At 42.5% G+C, this 25957-nt stretch overlaps 1 protein-coding gene across 1 annotated transcript in view; it reads left to right on the top strand.

Annotated features, from left to right (window-relative positions):
• The window catches only part of ADSL (adenylosuccinate lyase), a 43037-nt gene that overhangs the window by 9967 nt on the left and 7113 nt on the right, over window positions 1-25957 (top strand). Inside the window, exons 2-6 of the mRNA XM_024200400.3 lie at window positions 3087-3290; window positions 4613-4657; window positions 5317-5396; window positions 25048-25219; window positions 25542-25588. Coding sequence (XP_024056168.2) covers window positions 3087-3290; window positions 4613-4657; window positions 5317-5396; window positions 25048-25219; window positions 25542-25588 — 548 coding nt within the window. The remainder of the gene's footprint in view (window positions 1-3086; window positions 3291-4612; window positions 4658-5316; window positions 5397-25047; window positions 25220-25541; window positions 25589-25957) is intronic.

The following is a 25957-nucleotide window of genomic DNA, read 5'->3' as shown; positions in this document are numbered from 1 at the left end:
ATCAGATTCAAAGAGCCCAGAGGAACCCCCTCTAGCCTTAGTTTCAAAGTTACAGCAAAACAGGGATAAACCTCCCTCTAGCAAAGGGAACATTCACAAGTTGAGAAAAACAAAGATAAACTAATACGCCTTGCCTGGCTATTACTTACAAGTTTGAAATATGAGAGACTTGTTCAGAAAGATTTGGCGAGCATGGATTGATATCCGGTCCCTCTTAGTCTCAAGAGCGAACACCCCCGAAAACAAGAGCACAAACAAGATTTGAAAGTATCTTGTCCCCTTATTGGTCCTTTGGGTCAGGTGTCAGCCAGGTTACCTGAGCTTCTTAACCCTTTACAGGTAAAAGGATTTTGGTGCCTCTGGCCAGGAGGGATTTTATAGTATTGTATACAGGAGGGTTGTACCCTTTATAGTTATGACAAGTCCCATTAAATTGTTTGAGTTTGACTTCCACCTCAGATGTGGCAATTTCTACTTCCATATCCTCATTTCCATTAGTCACCCTGCTACTACTCCTAAAATCCTCATTACCCTTATTAAAAACTGAGGCAAAATATTGTGTTGGGCCAGGCCTAGATTATCTGTAATCTCCACCCCATCCTCAGTGTTTAGCCAGTCCCACTTCTTTCTTTGTTTTCTTTTTATTTATATGGCTATAGAACCTTTTACTGTAGGTTTAATTTCCTTTGCTTGGCTTTTGGTAGTTCTCACTTTTTCTCTATACTTTCTGACCTTCAGCAGGTATCTTTCCCTGCTGATCCATCCCATCTTCCATTCTTTGTAGGCTTCTGCTTTCTCCTAATAACCTGTTTAAGATCCTTGCTCATCCAGCTTGGTTTGCATCCCTTCCTTATGAATTTTTTCCCTTTTTTTGGGATGCAGGCTTCCGACAGTTTCTGCAACTTTGACTTAAAGTAATGCCAAGTTATTTCCTTCCTTCCCTGCTGCTGCCCTGCCACAGATCCATTTCTGTCCTGTCCCAGCTCTCCCACTGCAGTCCTTTCCTTCCTCTCAGTCCTTCACCAGGTGCAGAGCTTGATGCATCCTCAGGCGGAGCATCATCCACTACCAGCAACTCCTCCTAACACTCCGACGTCTCTGTTTAGTGCCTCCATGCAAACCAGCTGTGAGTTCTTGCTGTGATTCCAGGTCCACAATCTTTTGCTGCCCCAAAGAGTTGTGGGATTTGGATGAGTTCCAATCTGTGGATGGATTTTGGGTCCCAGATGGGAAAGGTTGAAAACCACTGAACTAAAAAGACAGTGCCTGAGCAGTGGGGCTGAGTTATTGTTGGTCTCAAATCCTTATCTTTTGATTATCCTGAGATGTGTTTAATCCAGCACTGACGTTGAGAATTCAGTGTATTTTGTTGCATTAATTTTCTCACCAAAAGGAGAGGGCTGCAGGACCGTGCCAGCAGGTGCCATTTTGCATAAAAATGGAAGTACTGTTAAATTAGGAGAAACTACCGTATATACTCATTCATAAGCCGAATTTTTTTAGTAAAAAAGGGAAGTACGAGAGAAGGGGGTCGGCTTATGAACGGGTATAGAGAGGGAGAGTGGGACACAGCCCCTCCCCCCAACAGAGGGAGCAAGGAGAGGCAGCACAGAGACAGAAGGGAAGAGGCGGGGCCAGAGTCTCTCCACTTCTGGCCACGCTGCTCTCCCCCCTGCCTCCAAAGCAGGGGGGCCTGCGGACGCTCGAGGTAAACAAACCATCTCGGACCACCAGCGGCTTATCCTGATGGGCCAGGAGCCAAAGTTTGCCGACCCCTAAATTATAGGGTCGGCTTATGAACGGGGTCATAAAAAATTTCCATTTTTACTTATCCATCTTGCGGGGGTCGGCTTATAAACGAACCGGCTTATGATCGAGTGTATACGGTATCTTCTTGACCTTGATAACTTACACAATTCCATGTTTGTGAGATTTGTACAAAAGCATAATTGTGTAGACCAGACAATAAGGAATATAGCAAAATACCATCTGCCAGTTCAGACTGTGGGACATGCACTTTTGCACAATTGAAACACACAATTACTTATGCGCATGTGCAAATACCTAGCTTTAAACCTTTAACTTTAAAGGAATGTTATCAACTTGCCAGCTAGTGAGTTTTGTGGGTTCCTGCTAACTCTCTTGTGGTTTATTACATTTTCCCATTTTAATTTTCCCCTGTTGCTGTATGAAAGATGCACACAAACAGAATGGGAATCCAACTGCCTAATTATACATCTTTAAACTATAGTATTCTAAGGTATTACTCGTAAAACATAGTAGGTAAAATAACTTTTCAAACAAGTGTAATTTTTTTAAGTAGCTGTCCCTCTAAAATGACTTCCATATTTTTTTAAGCACAGCCTAGTGGCTGTTCCGCATGGAATACTAACAGTTTGCCAGTCTGAAATCTGCTACTCCAGTTTTACGTAAATTAAGGGCGGGGGGGACAGGGACGTGTAGCGATATTTTTTTCAAGTGGAAAATGTGTGCTGTTTACCTCACTTGTCTAAGCGAAGTGACTGAATTGATTTACCCCAACTTCCGAGACATTTTAGTTTTGAGCTAAGATGAGGTCTATGAAGGAAAAAATTTCAGAAATTTACAAGCAACAGAAAATAGAGGGTTTGGTACTTACTTAAAGCAAAGGTTCCCAAACTGTGGACAACTGATGGTCTGCAGAGTTTTGCTGGCAAGTTCACATGGTGGTGCTTCTCCTTTCCAGCCACTAAACTGTGTTAAGAGAAGCTCTAATACATTACTTTCCTGAAAGTGCCTTTCCATTAAAGCAATTGCTGCTATTGTCACAAGGATGTTATGTAATTGTGTTTCGGAGGGGAATGGTGACCAAGAGACGCTAATATATAGGCTACCCTATTGAAAAAGTTTGAGAACCCCTGAACTAAATCATTTGCTACAACAGTCCCATAGTGTGGCCTTTTACTCACAAGAATCTCTAATTGACAATAATCCAAGAGGAGTTATATAGGCCTAAAGTGTGTGTTGCTTCTGTCTCCATCTGGTTTGGGTTCTTTCTGTCAGAGGGAGATAGCTTTTTTTGTGTTTGCTTTCTTTTTCCCCTTCAGTCACTGGGACTGCCTATCACAAATGAGCAAATCCAAGAGATGGAAGCAAACCTGGATAACATAGACTTCAAGATGGCAGCTGAGGAGGAGAAGAGGTTGCGTCATGATGTGATGGCTCACGTGCATACTTTTGCCCACTGTTGTCCAAAAGCTGCTGCTATCATTCATCTTGGAGCCACTTCCTGCTATGTGGGCGATAACACGGTAAAATAATACTGAGTTTGTTCTCTAGAGAGCTGCACCGAACCCACTAAATGCTGCTCTCTTGATCATTTAAAATAAACTTACTTTTAAAAATAAAATCTCCAAATAGAATTTTTTGAAAGTTTTTAATTTAATTTTACTTCTGGAGCTAATTCCCCCGTCCCAATCCCACTAGAGACTATTTTAGTCAGTGCTGGCTGGAGTTCTAGTTCTCCTAAACACACTGACAGCTGCAGAGCAATGCTGCACTCTTTTTGGCATGAAGCAAGATCCATCCTCAAGCAGCAGCACTTACTAAGCCCCACTTGTGTGTCATCTGTTGCTTTAAACTAGGGAAATTCACAATCATGTGTGTTGCGCAAAGAAAAAAAGTCTGAGACCTCTGTTGGTCATGCCAGTTGGTCACCAGTTCACTGATTTGAGAAATCAAGGCCACTTTTGACATATGCAGATCATGAGCTTTCAATTGTTATATGGAAAATCTGGATTGTTCCAATAGGAGAAGAGCTATTCAGGGTCAATAGAATGGATAAGAAACTTGTATAAACCCCCCCCACATAATGTCCTGCTCTTCAGTATTTGCTTCTGTCAAGGGTTGCGGGGTGGCCTGTACAAATCTAATACAAAATAGTGTTATTCCCCAGCATGTTGCTGTCTTCCCCGACCCCTCCCAAACTCATCATAACCACTGTTGTTCCTTTTGTTCGACGAGACCTCGTAGTGCACTTTTGCTCTTCTCCTGTGGCAGTCCTGCATTTTGCCTGGGCTTGGTAGCTGCTTTTCCCATACCATTTGGACTCAGCTATATTTGATTGCGTCAGAGAAGGGTAAAGGAAAGCTCTACCAGGCCAGCCAGCCTTTTTGAAGTGAAGTCTTGAAACAGCCCTGTAGATCTGTGGCAAGTAGTGCCTGCACTTTCATGTGGGGCGAGTAGGATTTAGTCTCATTCCCTTGGGGCACTAGGAATTCTACAAAAGCATGATTTCCACCCAAGAGGGTTTGAATAGGATTCATGTTGCTTTGCAGGACCCCTTCTGGCTGATATAGAAGCAATGACATTGATGGGCCCTGACAAATATCCAGTCCTCCTTGGCTTAAAGAAGGTCCCTCTGATACAGCATTTTGATTCAGGAAAGTGTGAGTTTTAGGATGAGAAATGGAGAGGCTCTTTCTTAGAGAGGGAGGGAAGAGCAGTTTAATTATCCATGGCAGCTGTGTGTTCAGAGAGGCTAGAACTTCTCCCCCCCACAAACGAGAAAGGGGAGTGAGCAGGTGGCTCTCAAGCTGAGTTGAACTGAACTTTCTTTACTCGTTCCTTCCAGGACCTGATTGTTCTCCGCGATGGGTTCAACCTGCTGCTGCCCAAGGTGAGAGAGAGGTCGTGTGCGCAGCATCCTGCAGGTGGACACAGCTGATGGCCTCTGGGTGAATGATGTTTATCCTAGTTGGTCTCTGGGTGGATGCTGGTGAGGTGGAGTTCTTCTGGGACTTAGACACCCAGGAAAAAGTGGCTGACTACTGTGGAGTGGGTGAGCAGTCCTTAGCTCCATGTGATCTCTTGTCTCTCCCCAGCCTCCCCCAAGGCCTCTTGCTTCCTGAGGGGCTGTATGGAAGTGGGAGGGTTTGTTGTGCCAGAAGTGGCTTCGTTTTACTTGTCCCAGTCCTGAAAAAGAGAGAACTAAATGGTTAACCACTCGCCCAGCAGGTGCTGGTGGAGATGGTAAACAGACTAGACTGGCCTGTGATCTAATCTGGTGTGACCATTCCTGTGTCTCTAAGTTTTATAGGGAGCAAAACTTGTGCATACAACCTCAAGTGACAAATAAACATGAAGCCTCCTAGTGGCTGTAGAAATTGATCCAGTTAAGGTGTTATATGCTTTTTAATCTGTACCCCATGACTATCATGCTTAAGCATGGGTCAGCACTGTACCAAGACAGTTCAAGGTTAGCTTGTAACTTCTCTCTACACTGCAATTCCTTTTCTGACTCTCTGCCTGTTTTCTCCCATCCCCCACTCTCATCAGCTCGCCACGGTGATTAGCCGGCTGGCTGATTTTGCTGAGCAGTACGCTGACTTACCTACCCTGGGTTTCACTCACTACCAGTAAGTAGCCCAAGAGCTTTTCCTTTAATTTCCGAGTCTACTCATTAGATGGAGGGTGCTGCTGCTGCCAGGTCTATCTCACATTTTCTCCCCCCTCTGATCAGTTGAGCTCACTATCCTATGTCTCAAGATCCAGCAGCAGTGAGTTTGAAAAAAGGGATAGATGCTTAAGTCTCCTTTTACACTGGGCAACTGAACCGCAGCTGTCAGCAATTGCTCCATTTGAACCTGTGCTAGTAACAATGTAACTGCTAATGTAAATAGTACAAAACCACTGTTACAGAAAGCATGGTTGGGACTTATACCAAACTTATGCTTGGATGCCAAGTTCCTGTGACACCTTCTGTCTATACTGTCACTTAATCTGTTTTCTGAACAACAGTTCAGAAAAACCTATTGCTGGCAGCTGTTCAATTCCTTAATGTAGAGAGGACTTCATAGGAATGAGGCTTGCTTCTGCAGTTATAACTACAAGCCCTGTCAATTCTCATGTTTCAAGGCAGGGTTGATAAAAATCAATGCTTTTTTTCTTCTTCTTAAAGGTTTTTAAAATTATTTAAATCTAATTTTTTGATTTTTGTTTAAATTATTTTTCTTTTTAATATAGAAGATTTAATATGCTGAATCCATGAGCCGCTATCAAAAGCTTTGAGTTAAAGACTGCTTCTCTATATAAAGAAATAATTGGGGGGGGGGGATTTAACTTTTGAGGTTAATATGGCAAAGTAAGTCATGTACTGTATTAAGGGCTTGATCCTGTGGGGGATCCGGGGGCTGTGCTACTGAGTGAAGAGACTGACAAAGTTATCACAGGCATTGGTCCCAGCCTCTGACTCCAGGAGACACCATCATGTATCTCATCAGGCTCATCCACTGAACCCATCTGAGTGGTTTCAAGCTCCTACTTTATAGCTTCTCCCCACCTGAGCTCTGTTCTCAAACTATGAATATTTTATACTCTGCTCTGCCCAATAACTACCAGCCCTTGCTTCTAGACAGTTCTGGGCACTTCGGGTAAATGGCCCTGCTCTCTCTTCTTACATGTGCACATGGACAGATACAAACAGAAATCCATTAACTTCTCAACTGCCTGCCTGTCTGTCTCTAAACAAATAAAATACTGCAGTGCAACAGGTTATGTTACCAGAAGTCTTAGATTGTTGTTAGTTCTTTTGTTTTTCTGGGGTAGGAGTGGGGTAGAGGAGATATGTAACAAGAGACAAGAAGCAGAATATGCAGCCAGAAAGGCGCAACATTTGTCAAAGCAGGACACTGGGAAGAAAGGGCAACATTCTTTAGAATGTAGCTTCTAGTGTTGATTTCAACACCTAGGAGCTGGAAGGGAAAAAACTGCCATGGCTGCAAGTTGTAAAAAAGAACCTATTTGGGAATATATTCAAGAAATTCCTGTACTTCTGGGTAAAAAAGTAACTCATGGCAACTGTGAATGGTGCAACAGAGATGCAAGGCCTGGTTGCCAGAGTGAAACATTATGAAAATTGCTCCTCAGAAGACAGTGACTTTGAAGATGATGTGCCTGAACAATCTGGATCAGCTGGTTAGTAAACTTATTTTTGCACCATTTTTATGGGCTGTCTTCCATGTCTCACTATGCTAATAATGATAACTTAGATTATTGTCATAAATTTGTGGTTTTGGTGAATTACTTATGAATTTCAAAATGTTTGTTCAAAATGTAACTGATATGTTAGTTTGTTGTGGGAGTGTCAATTACATTTTTACTATTACTACTGGACTTTAGAAAGGATTTTTATTGCTCTGTATAATCAAATATCCTAGGTGAAGATTTCCTCTTTAAAAGTAAAGTTTTATTAGACATTTATGAATTTTAACATTTAAAATATGTTTTTTCCCTAAGTTGTTTGGTATGTTGCTAGAGATAAGGGTTTAAATAGTGTGACAGGGTCAGGCCAGATGGCTACAGAAGAGTGGTAGAAGGCAGATATATTAGTCCCAGATTAAGTAGATCCCCTTTCCCTGGGTAAGGTAACGGGCAGTTCCAGAACAAGCAGGAACTTGCTGGAACCAGTTAAGACAGGCAGGCTAATTAGGACACCTGGAGCCAATTAAGAAGAAGCGGCTAGAATCAATTAGGACAGACTGGCTAATCAGGACACCTGGTATAAAAAGGCTCTCACTCCAGTTAGTGAGGTGTGGGTGTAAGGAGCTGGGAGTGAGAGGACGTGCTGCTGGAGGACTGAGGAGTATAAGCATTAACAGACATCAGGAGGAAGGTCCTGTGGTGAGGCTAAAGAAGGTGTTGGGAGGAGGCCATGGGGAAGTAGCCCAGGGAGTTGTAGCTGTCGTGCAGCTGTTCCAGGAGGCACTCTAGACAGCTGCAGTCCACAGGGCCCTGAGCTGGAACCTGGAGTAGAGGGTGGGACTGGGTTCCCCCCAAACCTCCCAATTGACCTGGACTGTGGGTTCTACCAGAGGGGAAGGTCTCTGGGCTGTTCCCCAACCCACATGGTGAATCTCTAAGGCAAGAAAATCCTCCAAAAAGCGCAGGACTCACCAAGATAGAGGAGAAACTTTGTCACAGTAGATTAAGATTATCCTTATAATTTACTAATTGTTTGCCCTATAAAACTGAGTTTAGAAATAAATACCATTTAAACAGTGGTACAGTCAGCTGCAGTAGGAGAAAATCTTTCATTTACAATCTTTTTAAAGCAGTGCCCTGAGTAATAACCAGTGACTGAGGGGGACTTTTTTACCTGTTGTTGCAGGGTCCCTGCTTAGACATAAGGAGTTGTGAATGTCCATCATCTGCAATGTCCACATCATCAGAGTCATCTGCTGATACCACCAGCAGTACTGCAACTAAACATACTTCAGACTGTAAATTAACTGCATCAAAACAAGCTTTCTTCATCATAATCCAGTTAAGAAAGGCATGAATTGCAATCAGGACCAGCAAATTCCAGGAAGACTCCATAAATGAAAAGATTGCACAGTTCTTCCTTTCATGTTGTTCAGAACAAATATTTCATTGACATGGTTCAATCATTACAAATATGGTACACTCCATCTAGCAGAGCAGACATTGCTGAAAGGTTGTTGGGAGAAGAAAATTGAACAGTGTGCAAAAAACATTGATGGGGAAATTCGTTAATCTGAGTCCTGATGTGTGGAACAGCGTACACAGTGCTCCAATAATATGTGCTTGTGTGATAACAGAGATAGGGTTGTCTCTTACAGAAACAATTGATACAACAGGAAATGCCCACGCCGCGGAATACTTAAGAGAACTGGCAGTAAAAGCTATAACAAACTATGAACAAAAATTCAAGTGTCAGGTATGTAGCTTTGTCACAGGCAATGAGGCAAATGTAGCAAAAATGAGAAGAAATCTAGAAAATGGTGATGGAAACCTGAAACTTATAACATATGGGTGTGCAGTGCTCATTTGATGCATCTTTTATCTAAAGAGTTGAGTACAACTGCAGGAATAAAGGAAAAAGTAGTTAAAGTTGCGAAATGCTTCCATAACAACCACTTTCCTCCAGCTTCACTGAAGAGAATAGATGTATTTAAATTAATTCTCACTCAAGATGTATGATGGAAGTCAGTGGTTGACTGTTTTGAGCTGTTTATTTAGAACTAGCCTATTCTGAAGATAATTTGTGAAGAAAATTGAGACAAAATAAATGGAACTCTCAAAGCCAGAGTATTCAACATCGGACTAAACGGAAATGTAGAAGATATGATAAATATACTGAAACCTATTTTCATAGCCTTGGACGAACTACAGAAAGATTGCTGCTGAATTGGTAATGCTGTTAAAATTTGGAAAGAACTTTGAGATATTGAAAAAAGAAATACCCAGCACCAAAATTAAATTTTAGGCAGTAAAATAATCGGATGGATCAAGCACTTACTCCACCTCATTTTCTTGCCAGTATTCTTAACCGAAAGTACCAGGTAGATGCCAAGCTGCTGAAGAAGATGCTGCTATGACATGAGCATTGAATAATCACCCATCAATCTTGCCAACCGTAATAAATTTCAGGGCTGGAAGTGAACCATTCAAGCAGTACACGTTTGTTGATGTTTTAAAGAAAGTCACACCACTGAACTGGTAGAAGGCACTAGCTAAGCACCTGGAGCCAGCGTTTGTTGAAGTGCTAAACCAGCTTTTGACACCAGTAGCCTCTTTTGCAGGCACAGAGAGAATATGTTCTTCATTTGGACTAATTCATTCAACGTTGAAATTGATTGGGAGTTGAAAAAGAAGAAAAAATGGTCTTTCTCTTCCAGTCTAGGAATAAAAATGAAGATGGAGGGACATAAAATTTACTAGTTTTAAAAGAAGTTGGAAGGACAGCCTAAGTAACTTAGCAGATTGTCTCATTTTCAAGAGACTTAGGCTATCTCTACACTACAAAGATAAGTCGACCTATGTTAGGTCGACGTACAGCCACTGCATTAATTACTGTGATGGCTGATGTCCACACTACCCTTCTCGGATGGGTGGTGCGCGTCTTCACCAGGAGCACTTCCACCGACATAAGAGGGGCAGTGTGGGGATCTGAGAGCCTGGCCACCCCACAGGCTCCGGACAGGTTGCCGCCTCCCCGTTCCTCACCAGGAGTGGGAGGAAAGCTGTTGGGGACTTCTCACCTCCCCATTCCCTGCTGGGAGCAGGGGGGAAGCCCCCTGAAGCTCCGCCATGAAATTGACAAGAATGACAGCTAACAGCTGATCTAAGGAATGCAGACACTGCATCACCTTAGCCACACCGACTTAACTACACCTACATAAGCCTCTAGTTGAGGTGGTTTTATTATGTCAGCATAGCAGGGGAATTACATTGGCAGGAGGAGCATTTTGGTGAGTACACATCCACTGTTTTGTCAACAAAAAGCTGACTTTTCTCAACAAAACTGTGTAGTGTAGACAAGGCCTAAGGCAAGTAGTAATTTAATCTCCAGTCACTTACACTTCGGTATATTTGAAAATTTCCCCAGGCTGACTTGAAATACTCCAGCTTAATTCACTGGCTACAATTAATCCCTCTATTCCTTTAATACCTCATTTGGTTGTAAATGTGAAACTTGTTTTGATAAGAGAAGATATGTATCCAAAACATTTAAGGTTTTATTTATTTAAATTGTATATGCTGTTTGTTTAATTAAACCAGTTACCATCCTAATGCAGCTTGACACAAATCATGAGCAAAAAGTTAAGCATCTAGTAAATAAGCAATGTATCATTTACTATTTTCTAACATACTAAAAATGTATAATAAGAATCTGAAAATATTTAAGTTTTGCTTAAATAAACACACATAGCTATAGTGCGCCCTCCTAGGTAGCAAAAAGATATACTGAACATAGTGTAAAGTCTCTATTTAGTTGTAAATCAGCGTGTTTTAATGGCTGTATCAACCACTGAGAATGCACCTTTCTTTAGAAAATAAGAGAAGTACAAACAAAAAAGTTGATTAAAGTTGATAATTTAAATTGAGGCTTTCTACTTGGTGACTTAAATTGCTGATTTAAATCAATGCACCCTGTTTTAGGGCATCAGCAGATGACTAGCAGGAATCAGGAAATATTTCTCCCATGTTATAAGTTTGCACAACATTCTGTATCATGGAAGGCTTATGCCTTTTCTGTGGTACATCTGGCATTGGCTACTGTCAGGAGACTGGATTGTTCTATAATGGCAGTATCTCTCTGTTGCTCTTGAGAATATGGTTCATTGAAAAGGAATCAAGACCTGGACAAGAATGTTGCTGGAGATGTGGGTTAATTTGCTGCTGCCAGGGATGGCAGTTGTTAACTCTCAGGACTTTACACTATGGACCTTGATTTAAATCTTATTTTTCCACTAGTGGAAGTGGTGTGGGACAGCCGAGACTGGGAAGGTTCTGACACTTCGTACCCAGATCTAATGTCCTTGTTGCATAGGAAATGACTCCTGAAGAAGAGTGAAGAAAGCATCAATCCAAGTGTGACCCTAAGAGTCCCTTTATGCTAACTGGCGAAGGGCACACTCAACACACTGTGGTCAGAATATTTAGCCACAGTGTCTTTTAAGGTATCATATAAAAACTGGTGACACACTGGTCATGAATATAATTGGGCAACGTACGTACGGTTTGTGCATAGAGAGTTATGTATGTATGCTGGAAATAAGTTATTGAAATATGTTTTGGAAGCAATGAATAAACAAATCTGCCTTAGACAAAGGAATGTGGTTCTGCCTGGCTTGATTACAGGCAGATGACAATGCAAGTACATTTACATATAAGGTAAACAAAGCAATCAAGCTAACAAGTGGTGGAGGACACAGCGTGGTGAGCACATCAAGGGACACATGAGTCTGAACCACCAGGAAGGTTTCTTGGCTCTTCAGGTAACGACCATAGACTTTGGGAAATATAAGGAAAGCAAAAAGACATATTTATCCATCACATAGGGAACAAAGGGGATATCAGTCTCTGATTCTGTTAACTTTGCTTCCTCCTGCTGAAAGGGCTGGAGATGCTGGTAGCTTGATGTAAGTGAGAAAGCTGTTTAGACAAAGATTATAGCTTGCTAAAATTGAGTCTTGGACACTGAAAAGTATGTTTTGTTTTGTTTGTAACCATTTCCTTGTTTTCTCTGCTTAGTATCACTTAAATCTCTGTTCTATTTATTAATAAACTTAGTTTATAGTAAAACTAAGAATATCTCAGTGCTGTCATATTAAGGTAAAGAGTGTGTGTTTGGTGAGTGCTGGTGTGTAAGATATCTCTTTGAAGGAAGCAAACTAAATCATTTCTGTGAGTGGCTAGTGAGAATGGACTGGACACTGCAGAGACAGATCTCTGGGGAACTGGGGTTCACTGAATGTTACCTGCAAAGAGATTAAGCCTGGCAGAGTCTCCTGGAGTCTGCTGGTGAGGGGGGCAGATTAGTGTGGCTGGGAGCTGACACAGTTTAAACTGCCATTGTGTTATTTCTCTGCCTCAGTAAGGGAGAGGTTTAGGATGCCCTGAGGAGAACTTCTCACACCAAGTCTCAGTCAGGGTACATAGATGGAAATAAACAAGCCAGTGAGGCCAGTCAGCAGAATTTATTTAACTAAAATCCTAGTGCCGCCTCTGTCTGCCTTGCATATTGTCAGAGGAGCACAAAAAGCTGTGTATTCTTTACTGCTGTCGAGGAAACGGGTGAATGAAGAGATGTCTCAGATGCTGCAATAGGACATGTGTTCTTTTCAGACTGATCTCTATTTTTGTTCTTGATTATGACAGATCTGAAACTTGGATTATTTTCTCCCCAAGCTGTTGTGAAAGAGCTTTTGCCTGGAAAAAATGTGACTGGAGGATGCATATACTTGGCTTATTTCATGGGAGTCTTAATGTTAGCATTAGTTAACAAGAGATGTGGGTCACTTAAGTATTGTATATGTGCTCAGAGACTGTGATGAGTGTGTTTTATATACACATTAAACAAGTATTTAATCATGGTAATCCATTCCAACCCAAATTTTGTGTGTACCCTAACCCTTCTTGATTAAAAGAAGCTAATCATTTAATTGCTCTGTTTGGAAGATCACTGAGCTCTGCAGTAGCCTGTATGTCATCGCTGTCCTTGAACATCAGAACTACGAAAGTGCCAGTGTGACTTCATCCCCCGCTCCTATCAACCCCCGGTCTCTTGTTTTTGCTCAGCTTAAGGGGTGTGTGTGTGTGGGTGTGATATCAAGCATAGTCCTGGGAATAGTTACTGAACCATTGCCACAGATCCAGCAGGGGGAGCACTCAATCTTGGGTTTGTTTGTTTTTTAATCTTCTGGAAATTGTCACAAGAAATGGAGAATTCACTGGATAGGTGGACTTAAGTATATATCACCATCAGTACAACAGTATTTAAAAGTAGATCAAATTTCTGTGTTCAAGTAACTTATTGTGAATGGAAGACAGAATCATGGAACTGAGAAGATTCTTGGGAGGGCTGGGGAGGAAATCTATTAAGTTACATCTTGTCTGCCTTCTTCCTCAGCTAATGCAAGATTTCTCCATACAGTTTATTCTCCATACCACTGCCCTGGCTAGTTTTAAATGTCACAAGCAGTGGAGTTTCAGTAATTTCCAAAGGGTGATCTAATAGGCCTTGCAGTTAGGAAATGTCTCCTGATAGCCATCCTGAATTTCCTCTTGGGTCAGCTGAATTCAATTAATCCAATTCATGCCCTCTTGTGCTTACAGTGAACCATTCTTCTTCCTTGCTGTCTGCTCCCTTCAAATTCCTGTTGGCAGTGATCATATTCTTAGTTGTCACTTAGTCAAGATGTACATTTTTAGTTTTTTTCTATTAACTCGTTATTAAATTTTTAAAATATCCACACACAGAAAAACATACAAACTATAAAAAATTTTCTTGTAATATATTAACCATTTGCTACCTAATCTTAACTATTACCTGAAATATTTAATTATATATAATCTGAATAATTAAATTATAAATCATTTGTATTACACAATTTACAAAAACAACTTTGTTTATAAAAATCCAACTAGTCAAAGTAAAATTATTAAAATAAGGTCAAGAGTAGAAGCAAAATTCAGAAGACGGGGATAGAGATGGTGAGGAGGGGGCCCATGTAGTTAATAGGATCATTCAGATACTTACAGGAAAGCATCCCATATCTGAGAATTTTATCTTGGGTATTTCTGTTACAGTATACAATCCTTTCTGTGGTCGCCAAGCTTATTATGTCTGTGCGCTAGTCTTCAATTATTGGCTGCTTTTTGGATTTCCATTTTTGTAGTACTACATGTTTAGCTTGTAACACAATTGTATTTAATAGGAAAAAATTAACTCTGCAGTTAAGTTCTTCCCAAAACATACATGGATAGGAGCATTCCCAGAGTATATGGGTTAAGTTAGCATCTGATGAATTACAGTGCCAGCATTTGTCTGATTTAGCAGCACCTGTTTTGAACAGAGAGAGAGGTCCAATGCTGCCACCATTTTCTGCTGGATTAATCTTAAATGCAGGTTCAAAGAGTAATTCAGAGCATTGGCTAAAATTTGTTTCCATTAGCAGAGAATAACTGGTCTGGTTCCTCCTTCCATTTCTTTTTTAGGGAATCCATGTTTAATTCAAATTTGCTGGCCAAGTTTATATATAGTGTTGCCATAGGTCTTGGTAATCTGGATAATATTTGGAGAAATTAAAGCAGTTCAGGTGGGTCAGGGTAGCTCAGGCATTGGAGCCAAACAGGTGGGAGATGGCATTTTTGAGTTGGCTACATTGCCACTTCTTAATCTCTAGACCAAAACTTCTTTTTAATATTGTAAAATGGAGGAAAGTATCATTTTCAATAAATTGATTGATGGTCAAAATCCCTTTCCTAATCCTATCTGGCCAAATGATGGAGTTTCCTTTTTATACAGAGTTTCAAGTTACTTCACGTAGAGGCCTTGGTATGTAGAAGGGGGGTGGTCTTTAAATTTCAAAATAGCATGCCAAGTATTTCTGGGTGCCACAACCGTTGGTAATTGCTCTTTAGGGAATCTGTAGTAATCCAAGTGCACCGCATTGGAAAGGGGTAAAGGAGCAACCAATTCTGCCTCCTGCTGGAGCCAATCTGCGGCTGTACAGCACGAAGAACAAGCCACTGTGCAGCTTGGCTAAAAATTATTGCCTTATCATAAAGTGTGAAGTTGGGAAATCTAAACCAACCTGTATTGACGGGGCTGTAATCTTTGTAAGGATGTTCTGGGCTTGTTACCAGCACCTACAAGAAAGACCTGAACATGTTGTCGATTTCAGTAAAATAAAAGGAATATGGAGGGAGGGGAGAATTCAGAATAAAAAGTATCCTGGGAAGGGCATTCATCCCTCTCCCCTCGCCCGCCCACCTGAAGGGAGAGGGGTAGTGCCTTCCATCTGTTTAAATCGTTTGCTGACTGCATGATTAATGGGCCTAGGTTAACCTTGACTATGTTTTTAATTTCCTTAGGGAACAAGATGCCAAGCTATCTGAGGTTTGTCTGATGCCATCTAAATGTCCCTATAGGAGCGCTACTTGCAGCTAGATCTAATGAGATCTTCATTGCTTCTGACTTACCCAATTAATCCTGTAGCCAGAGAATTTACCACAGTTATCTATTGTTTGTAATATTTGGAATAGATTGACCTGGGTTTTTAATAAATAGGAGGATGTCATCTGCATATAGAAGGATTTTTGTTTGGCCAGAGTTCCTGATTTGATCCATTGAATATCTTGGTGTTCCCTAATTAGTACTGCAAGTGGTTCTAATGCTAGATTGAATGGGAGTGGGGAGAGGGGGCATCTCTGTCTACTTCCCTGAAACAGATCAAAGATGGGAAATATTACACTGTTTGTTAGGGTACGAGAGTTGGGATTGAAACATAACAGCTATACCCATGAAATAAAGGATTTTCCCAAGCCAAATTTATCCAGGGTAAGAAATTGCTAGTTCATTCTGTCAAAGGCTTTCTCTGCATTGAGTGAAATGATTGCATCGGAATTTCTAGTATGTTAATGGAATGCCATAATATAAATCAACTGATGTGTTATCTGAACCATGCCTTTTTTAATAAATCCCACCTGATTTGGGGTGAACCTTATCACTTGTTACTTTTTCAAGCCTCTTGGGCAATATTTTTGAAAGTATTTTTATATATCAGTATTGACTAAAGAGATGAGTCTATAGCTTTTGCGCTTCCTTACCCGGTTTAATTAGTACAGCATTTAGTGCTTCCCTCATAGTAGGAGGTAATGTACATTTCTTTAAGGCATCTTTGTAAATGTAGAACAGCTGAGGGACCAGAATTTCTTTGAGACTTTGATCGAATTCTATCAGTAGACAATCAGGGCTCAGGGTCTTGCCGAGACCCATTTCTTTCCTGGCCTTGATTATTTCCTCTGATTGCAAGGGAGAGGCCAGCCTGGCCTGCTGCTCTTCTGAGATTTGTGGGAGGTTAAGAGTTTTAACAAAATTATTCAGTTCTTCAGAGTCAGGTGGTAAATCATTATTGTAAAGAGCCTGGTGGAATTTCAAAAATTGATCATTGATCTCGTTGTGATTAGCAATAACCCGCCCTTGTTCTGATTTGATTGATACTATTGAGGACTTTGACCTCTCACTTTTAATCTCTATGTAAGAATTTTTCCTGCTCTCTCTCCTGATGTTTGAGTCTAAAAAGAGCAAATTTGGCTTCTGCTGAAGTCAATCTATTTACTTTATGCTAGGGCTGCCAAGCAATTAAAAAAATTAATTGTGATTAATTGCACCATTAAATAATAATAGAATATAATTTATTTAAATATTTGTGGATGTTTTCTACATTTTCAAATATATTGATTTCAATTACAACACAGAATACCAAGTGTATAGAACTCACTTTATATTTATTTTTTATTACAAATATTTGCACTGTAAAAAACAAAAGAAACACTATTTTTCAATTCACCTAATATAAGTACTGTAGTGCAATCTCTTTATCATGAAAGTTGAACTTTCAAATATAGAATTATGTTAAAAAAAAAAACTGCATTCATAAATAAAACAATATCAAACTTTAGTGCCTACAAGTCCACTCAGTTCTATTGCTTGTTCAGACAATCGCTCAAACAAGTTTGTTTATGTTTGCAGGAGATAATGCTGCATGTTTCTTGTTCACAATGTCACCTGAAAGTGAGAACAGGCGTTCGTTCACATGGCACTGTTGCAGCCGGCGTCACAAGATATTTACATGCCAGATGCACTAAAGATTCACATGTCCCTTCATGCTTCATCCACCATTCCAGAGGACATGCGTCCATGCTGATGATAACAATCCAAAGCAGTGTGGACCGACGCATGTTCATTTTCATCATCTGAGTCAGATGCCACTAGCAGAAGGTTGATTTTCTTTTTTCGTGGTTTGGGTTCTGTAGTTTCTGCATCCGAGTATTGCTCTTTTAAGACTTCTGAAATCATGCTCCACACCTCATCCCTCTCAGATTTTGGAAGGCACTTCAGATTCTTAAATCTTGGGTCAAGTGCTGTAGCTATCTTTAGAAATCTCACATTGGTACCTTCTTTGAGTTTTGTCAAATCTGCAAAAGTGTTCTTAAAATGAACATGTGGTGGGTCATCATCCGAGACTAGTATAACATGAAATATATGGCAGAATGCGCGTAAAACAGAGCCGCAGATATGCAATTCTCCCCCAAGGAGTTCAGTCACAAATTTAATTAACGCATTATTTTTTTAACGAGCATCATCAGCATGGAAGCCTGTCCTCTGGAATGGTGCCGAAGCATGAAGAGGCATGTGAATGTTTAGCATATCTGGCACGTAAATACCTTGCAATGCCGGTTACAAAAGTGCCATGCGAATGCCTGTTCTCACTTTCTGGTGACAATGTAAATAAGAAGGGGGCAGCATTATCTCCCGTAAATGTAAACAAATTTATTTGTCTTAGTGATTGGCTGAACAAGAAGTAGGACTGAGTGGACTTATAGGCTCTAAAGTTTTGCATTGTTTTGTTTTTTGAGTGGAATTTTATGTAACAAAAAAAATCTACTTTTGGATGAGAAAAGCCACTTTCATGGGACTGTGTGAGGAGCTTGCCCCCACCCTGCGGCTCAAGGACACGAGATTGAGAGCTGCTCTGCCAGTGGAGAAGCGGGTGGCTATTGCAATCTGGAAGCTGGCAACTCCAGACAGCTACCAGTCGGTCGCAAACCAGTTTGGAGTGGGAAAATCGACCGTTGGAATCGTGTTGACGCAATTTTGCCAGGCCATTAATCGCATCCTACTCAGAAGAACCGTGACTCTGGGTAACGTGCAGGAAATAGTGGATGGCTTTGCACAAATGGGGTTCCCTAACTGTGGAGGGGCGATAGATGGGACGCACATTCCTATTCTGGCACCACCCCACCTAGGATCCGAGTATGTTAATCGGAAGGGATATTTCTCTATGGTTCTCCAGGCGCTTGTGGATCACCGTGGGCGTTTCATTGACATTAACACAGGCTGGCCCGGAAAGGTGCATGACGCACGCATCTTTCGGAACACTTGGCTGTTCAGGAAGATGCAGGCCGGGACTTTTTTCCCAGAGCGGAAGATCACGGTAAGGGAAGTTGAAATGCCCATTGTGATCCTTGGAGATCCCGCTTACCCGTTAATGCCGTGGCTCATGAAACCCTACACAGGGAGCCTTGACAGCAGCAAGGAACGGTTCAACTACAGGCTGAGCCGGTGCCGAATGACTGTGGAGTGTGCCTTTGGCCGTTTAAAGGCCCGCTGGCGATCTCTGTATGGGAAGCTGGACTTGGCCGAAAACAGCATCGCCGCGGTTATATCCGCATGCTGTGCCCTCCATAATATTTGTGAAGGGAAGGGTGAAAGCTTCACGCAGGCATGGACCTCTGAGGTTCAACACCTGGAGGCTGAATTTGCACAGCCAGCGAGCAGGGCTATTACAGGGGCCCAGCGCGGGGCTGCAAGAATTAGGGATGCCTTGAGGGAGCAATTTGAGGCTGAAAACCAGCAGTGATATCTGGTGCCCTGCACGGGAGTGAAGTGCAGTAGTTCTAATCTTTAGGAATCAGTGTTTGCTAAGCAGACTTGCAGTGCCTGTTTATTTCCTGGGCTAAGGAGTCTTTTACTTTATGCAATAATAAAGAAAGTTTTCAAAGCCAAAAAATCCATTTATTGAAAAGAAAAAAAAATTATTTATTGAAAAGAAACAAGGGGGTGGAGTGGGGAACAGTACAATCGCATATTTGCGTATGTCCTGTCTGGTGTGCTGTGCAGTGAGTGCTGCACTTCAGGACAGCTATACTGCATGGTGATGGGGGTTGAGTGCAGAGGGTAAGGGTCGTGGTTTTCAGGGCTGGGTGGTGAAGATACTGGTGTTGGAGGGAGCGGGTGGCGTGAAGAACACGGAAGTTGGGGAAAGTAGGTTGGAGGTGACAGTGGGGCACAACGGAAAGAGTTTTGGGACAAGGGCTGTGGGGGGGAGGTGGCGTTTGCGTTTGCGGTACTGCTCCTCTTTCTGCATGGCTACCAGCTCCTGGATAGCGTCTGCTTGGCGCTCCAGGATGCTTATGAGCCTATCGGTGCTTTGCCGCCGGTGCGCTGCATTTTCCTGGTGGATCCTGCTTTCTCTCTCCCTCCAGTTCTGTGCTTTCTCATTCTCTTTAATAGATTGCCGCATCACTTCTTGCAGCATGTCTTCTTTGCTTTTTCGCGGTCTTTTCCTGAGTCTTTGCAGTCTCTGAGCAGGCGATAAGAGGGATGGCTGAGGTCTCAAGGTTGATGCAGCTGTATAGGCAAAATGCAACATTTAACAGAGGCAGCATTGTTTATACCAGACAGAGTAATGATTCCCCCCGCACTTAAGGAGTAGAAAACACACAGGGTCTACACAATAGCATAATTTTCCCGTCCGAAACAGAGCACACACATCCCATGGGATCCTCAAAATGGTGAGTAAGGGGGACTGATTGTTTCAGGGCTGCACTGTCCTCTGCGTTTCTGTGCCTTGGGGAGAGCCAACAGCTTCAGGGGGCACCTACACTGAACACTGTCCCAACATTTTCCACAGGAGTTCGTCCTGGACAATATCTCGCTGCTGATGGTGACCTGGAAAGCAAGGGAGGGTCTTCTACTGCAATGCGGCTTCCGCCCTGGCCCATATGCAGCTTGCCTGTGTGCAGCAATGGTCCCCCCACCCCTCGCGGCACAGTGGCGCAGACACGTTAGCCTGGCTGGGACAAGGACCATGGTGGCTCTCCCGGTAAACCTGCGCAAGCGCATTGCACACGTTCTGGATGAGACATTCAAGGAGATTACCTAGGCCAATTACCGCGATGTGATAAACCACATCAATGCACTATTCCACATCTAGGCATGCATGCCTAACCCTCCTCTCCCAAAGAGCCCGCACCGAAAAAATTCCTTTCTGAAAAAAAAACAAAAAAACGCTTACCGGGAACCTGCTCTTCTGTTTGTCCTCTACCAAGTACCGGCCGCTGCGACTGGCTACCTTCCTCCTGGCTCGAGAAGAGCTCCTGGCTGCATGGCTCCAGGGATTCCGGGGTGTCTCCATCTGGCCCACCACCATCACTCCCGTTTTCCTCCTCCTCTTCCTCCTCCTCCCCCTCCCCCCACCAGCTCTGAAGTGTCCATGGTGGTGCTCGGAGTGGAGGTGGGGTTAACCCCAAGTATCGCATCCAGCTCTTTGTAGAATCGGCAGGTCACGGGGGGAGCACCCGAGCGGCCGTTTGCGTCGCGGGCTTTGCGGTAGGCACTCCGCAGCTCCTTCACTTTAATCCTGCACTGCAGGGCGTCCCGGTTATGGCCCCTTTCCGTGTCCTTTGATACCTTCCCGAAGGTATCATAATTCCTACGGCTGGAGCGCAGCTGGGACTGTACAGCTTCCTCCCCCCAAACACTGATGAGGTCCAGCAACTCACCATTGCTCCATGCTGGGGCTCGCTTGGCGCGTGGAGGCATGGTCACCTGGAAAGATTCGCTGATAGCACTCCACGCCACGCCGGGCTGAGCAAACAGGAAGGGGATTTTTAAAATTCCCGGGGAATGTAAAGGGTGGGTCACATGGTTGGTTACCTGAGGCCAGGGCAGTAGAGTTTGAACTGATGACCAGAGTGGCTAGAACAGGCATTGTGGGATACTGCCGAATAATTCTGGAGGCCATTCACAGTGCATTGGGCGGCCACACTGGCGCTGCAGCGGCAGCGCAATACTCGCTATTCCTCTCGGAGAGGTGGAGTACATGCAGTGCTGCAACCACGGAGATACAGTGCTGCAAATGCCTTGCCAGTGTGGACGGGGAGTGAGTTACAGCTCTGGGGGAGCCTTTACAGCGCTGTAACTCGCAAGTGTAGCCAAGGCCTTAGGGTGGATCAGGATCTCTCTGGCGTGTTATTTGTTTTGAAAAATAAAATTTCTTCAGTGACATAGTTCTGAAAATTTTTATCTTTCAAAAGACAAAAGTACAGTCTCCATCTTCTACAAGTCCAGTTTGTGTTGGGAGGGGAAGATTGTAGTAACCCTGGTGCATGATCAGAGATCATGATAGACTTGATTTCGTTATTAAGCAGTGAGTACACCAGAATCATAGAAATTATTAAGAAATCTGTGTGTGAATATGTGGAATGTGGGGAGGGAAAAAAAAGCAAAATCCTTCGTTTTGGCATTCTGCAACCAACATACATCTTTTAACCCCAATTCTTCCATATAATCTTCTGTAATGTTTCTAGTATGTGATTGTATATGCTTGGGCTGGCCTCACTTATCTAAAAAAGTGTCCGACAGCTCATTAAAATCTCCTGCTATGATGATTGATTCTAGTGGGATATTAATTAATTTTGGAAAAAACTTGTTTAAAAACATTTGGATCATCTTTATTTGGTCCATATAAATAATCATACAATAATTAGGGTATATATAGAGAGTCAGAGATCATAGCCTTCACCACCAAAAATCTAACTTCCTCATCTTTATTTACATCTAGAATTTGTAAATTGAGTCTTTTGTGAAACACTATTGCTAGGCCTTTGACTGTGGAGGAGAAATTGTTAAACATCCATTCTCTCCTAAATTTCTTTGCCTCCAAGCCATTAAGGTGGGTTTTCTATAGGAAGATAATATCTGCTTTCATTGTTTTTGGATGAGTGATAATTCTTTTTCTTTTTAATGGATGATTGACCCTTTTGATGTTCCAAGAAACACAATATATAATATTAGCCACAAAGAATGCTTTTAGGTCAAATATCTCTCTATCAGGGGCCCGAATAGTGTCATTGCTTGGGCTATTGTTAATTCCAGATCTAGGAAAGTTATATCTGAGTTCCCCTCACCGCACCAGGGACATGAAAGGGAATGGAAAGGGGACAGGGTGAGACAGATCAGGAAAACTAAAAGATAGAAAAATTGAGAAAAAGAAATGAAGTGATCAACGTTTTCCAAGGTTCACTTAAAAAAATACATAACTTAGGTCCTGTTTCAGTTTGAATAAGTCCAGGAGGATTACAAGGGGGTGGCCTTGTCACTCACTTAACCCTCCCTGCCCCCAACAAAAACAAAACAAAACACTCAGGATATAATCGGATTCTCTCTAATTCTTTTAAAGAAGAAATATTTCATCTCAAGGGAGGGCATGGTTTCTGGGGGAAGAAGGTTAGCATCTAAACTTAACAAGTCTATAGTAGATATATAAGAAAGTTATACAAATTGTTTAAATAATCATATTCTGACATATCTGGATTATCTGCAGATGAGTTCATTAGCAGGACCGTTCTGCTTAAACTTTTCCCACTATAGCTTTGTCCATGTTGGATTATAGTGTGAATTCCATTGCCCAATAGTTAATTACATCAGCAATGTAAATCAGCATAACATGTATTTCAACTCATTTTCCAAAAATAAAAACTAAAGAAAAGAACCTGAACTAATATTACTGAAAAAACTGACACTCATACTAACACATTATCAATAATTTGGTAAATCATACCCAGCAATAATAACTATTCTTGGATAGCATTTTAGAAGATCACATTTCTTTACAATAGGGGAATTGAAAAGATTCATCATTAAACTGAAATCTTCATTACATTGTTTAGATCTGGAATCTCTCACAAGTGTAGGTTTAGGGGAAATGGATTGAATATTTCCAGATTTACTATAAACCTGAAATACAGAAAATTAGATGGGGATGAAAGAAAGTAAAATCGTTGAGGGAAGGCGGGGGTTGGAAAAAGTTCCAGGGGGAGGGAAAGTGTCTCTAATAGAAAACAAAATCACATGTCTCTGTTGAGCCTTGCCAATCCACAAGTGTAAAGAGTCCCTGCATCTGGTGAAGTCGTTTACTTGGAGTCAGGGTCTCAAAGGTGGGTGTACCCCAGTGCACTGGAATCATGAGGGACAGGGGGGTAGGGTAGATGCAGGCAAAACAGGTGTGTCCCTATTGTAGCACTCCAACTTCCCAACAGCAGCAGCTGGAACCCAACTGCTTCCTGAATCCAGCTGGAGGGCCAGCAGGGGCATAATTCAGTCAAAGATGAGATCCTTGTTCCCACCATCTTGCTCCCCAGCTGTTTCCCTGTGAAACCAGGGAACATCAAAGAAGTGACACCAGGGAAGGAGGAGATAAAATGGTGGATTTGCCCTGTACAGTTTGTTAGATTGAGAACTGAATTCCAACACTGCAGTAACTGATCTGGTAATGTTGTTTTATTGCATCCTGGCTGTATCTTCTATGGCGTATAGTGGGATCAGATACCTGTCAGCTGCTTCTGCTGTCACAAAACTAAGCATCTTATCTTCCCTTTTAATGTTGAAAGTAGCCCGGAAGAAGATGAAGTAGTCCAAACCCAATCCTTTGGCTAGTGCCCTTGATCTATTGAATGTAGTCCTCTTTTCCACCATGTCCTTGGTGTAATCCAGGAAGATCATCAGCCTATGTCACTTTCATATTAGGTTTTTCAGTTCAGAGGCTTTTTTAAGAATGAGTTCCTTAATATTGCATGTTTAAAATCTTACAATTCTGGCTTGGGGCTTTGCATTTGGAGAGGGTTTGGATGCAAAGGAGAGGTGGGCTCTCAGTATCTAAGTTCTGATCAGGGAGAAGAGAGAGAAGCACTGGCAGCATGGTGGGTAAAAATTCCACAGGCCTCCCTTTTCCAGCCCTTGTGGGAAACCTACAATTCTCAGGATTTTCTCTTTGAACTTCCCTTGAGATAATTAACCTTACTTGCAGTGTGTTAATAGTTTTTTCCTGTTGCTTTGGGTTATAGTTGTACAGACTGTGTCTTCTAGCAAGGAGATTCTAGCTTCCTCTAGTCTTAATGCCAAGCTTTGCAAATTAGCTTGATGTGTGCTAGTAACATATTTGATCTGATATCTTCAGATAGGTTTCTTAAAATAGTCTGTTCACTCAATTTGTTTTAGCTAGTCCACAATTTCATCTTGTCTCAGAGGGGTGGTCTCTCTCTGGTCAGCCATTTTGGCTGCAAGAGGACTGTCTGACCGCTTCTGCTTTTTAGGATGTTACAGGAAGTCGAGGTGGACCAGCATCCTTAATGGTATTAAATTTAAAGAGTTGTGGAATAAGGGAGGGGGAGGGATAGCTCAGTGGTTTGAGCATTGGCCTGCTAAACCCAGGCTTGTGAGTTCAATCCTTGAGGGGGCCACTTAGGGATCTGGGGCAAAATCAGTACTTGGTCCTGCTAGTGAAGGCAGGGGGCTGGACTTGATGACTTTTCAAGGTCCCTTCCAGTTCTAGGAGATAGAATATCTTCATTAATTTAAAAAAAGATCTAATGAATATTAGATTTAAAGAAGCTATTCACTTGCTGATGGTTGTGTGTTTCAGGAGATGGGGCATGGTGTGGCATAGCTTTGCAGCTCCTTTCCCCTAGTGGCTCCCAGATGTCCATATATTTAGCTTTTAAATCTCTTCTCCATAAACTGGGCCTTTCAGCTCCTTCGTTACTGTCTCTTCTCTCCGACCCTTCAGATTCGAAAGGAAGGAGTCGTGATGGTTCTCGTTACAGTGGTATCTGAGTGCCTGCCTTCCTAGCGAGGCTGTGCAAAGTCTGTGTGCAGGTGGTGACACAATGACAATCTGCCTTGCTTATTCTCAGGCCTGCACAGCTAACCACAGTGGGGAAACGCTGCTGCCTGTGGATCCAGGACCTGTGCATGGACCTGCGGAACCTGGAGCGGGCTCGAGATGACTTGCGATTTCGTGGTGTGAAAGGCACCACTGGCACCCAGGCCAGCTTCTTGCAGCTGTTTGAGGGAGATCATGATAAAGTGAGTCATCAATCCAGTGATCAAAATTCCCAGTAAGCGGGTTGAGAAGATGACTTGTGGGGGAGGAGAGGATCTGGGGTCGAATAAGCATGGACAATGTGGGTCACTATGAAGGTTCATTGGCAGAGCTCTGGGAGAGCAGAATTGTAATAGTGGGGGTGCGTCAGGACAGGTTGAGGTGTGCTTGCAGAGCTCTTAGTGTGTTCAGAAGGGAGGGGGAGTTGAAGCCTTTACATTTTTGTCCTCTGTCAGTGTCCCTTAGCCCTGCATGTTTGACACTTCAGTCACTACGTTCTGAGGTTCCTATCTGTTTTCTCCTGAGGTGGAGGAGCTGGACAGGCTGGTGACTGTGAAGGCGGGATTTAAGCGGTAAGTAAAAAGCTTGCTTACCTTGAACTCTAAAATATGCTGAGGAGAATTAATAGCCTGACACCTTCTCCCACTGTCCGCAGCAACACAAGTTCTTCTATCCAGCTAACTAATTTCCACTCAGTGGGGCTCACATTTAGAAAGCACTTTCACCTGGTTCTGTTCCTTTCCAACCCACACTCCACAATGCAGCTCTGTGAAGGAAACTCCACCTCTCGGCTAGGTCTCTGTTTCTACTTCTCTCCCTTACACTTTTTTCACTCTGTCAAAGTATCGGCTACTGTTCTTCCTCCACTGTCTCTACCTGCCTGCATGCCAGCCCAAGGAGCACAGGAGCGTGACTCAAGTGTCCCACTAGTGTGAATGAGA

Source organism: Terrapene carolina, unplaced genomic scaffold, assembly GCF_002925995.2.
Source record: "Terrapene carolina triunguis isolate 2854851 unplaced genomic scaffold, T_m_triunguis-2.0 Scaffold247, whole genome shotgun sequence".
In the NCBI taxonomy this organism is placed as follows: domain Eukaryota; kingdom Metazoa; phylum Chordata; order Testudines; family Emydidae; genus Terrapene; species Terrapene triunguis.
This window is presented reverse-complemented; position numbering and strand designations above follow the sequence as displayed.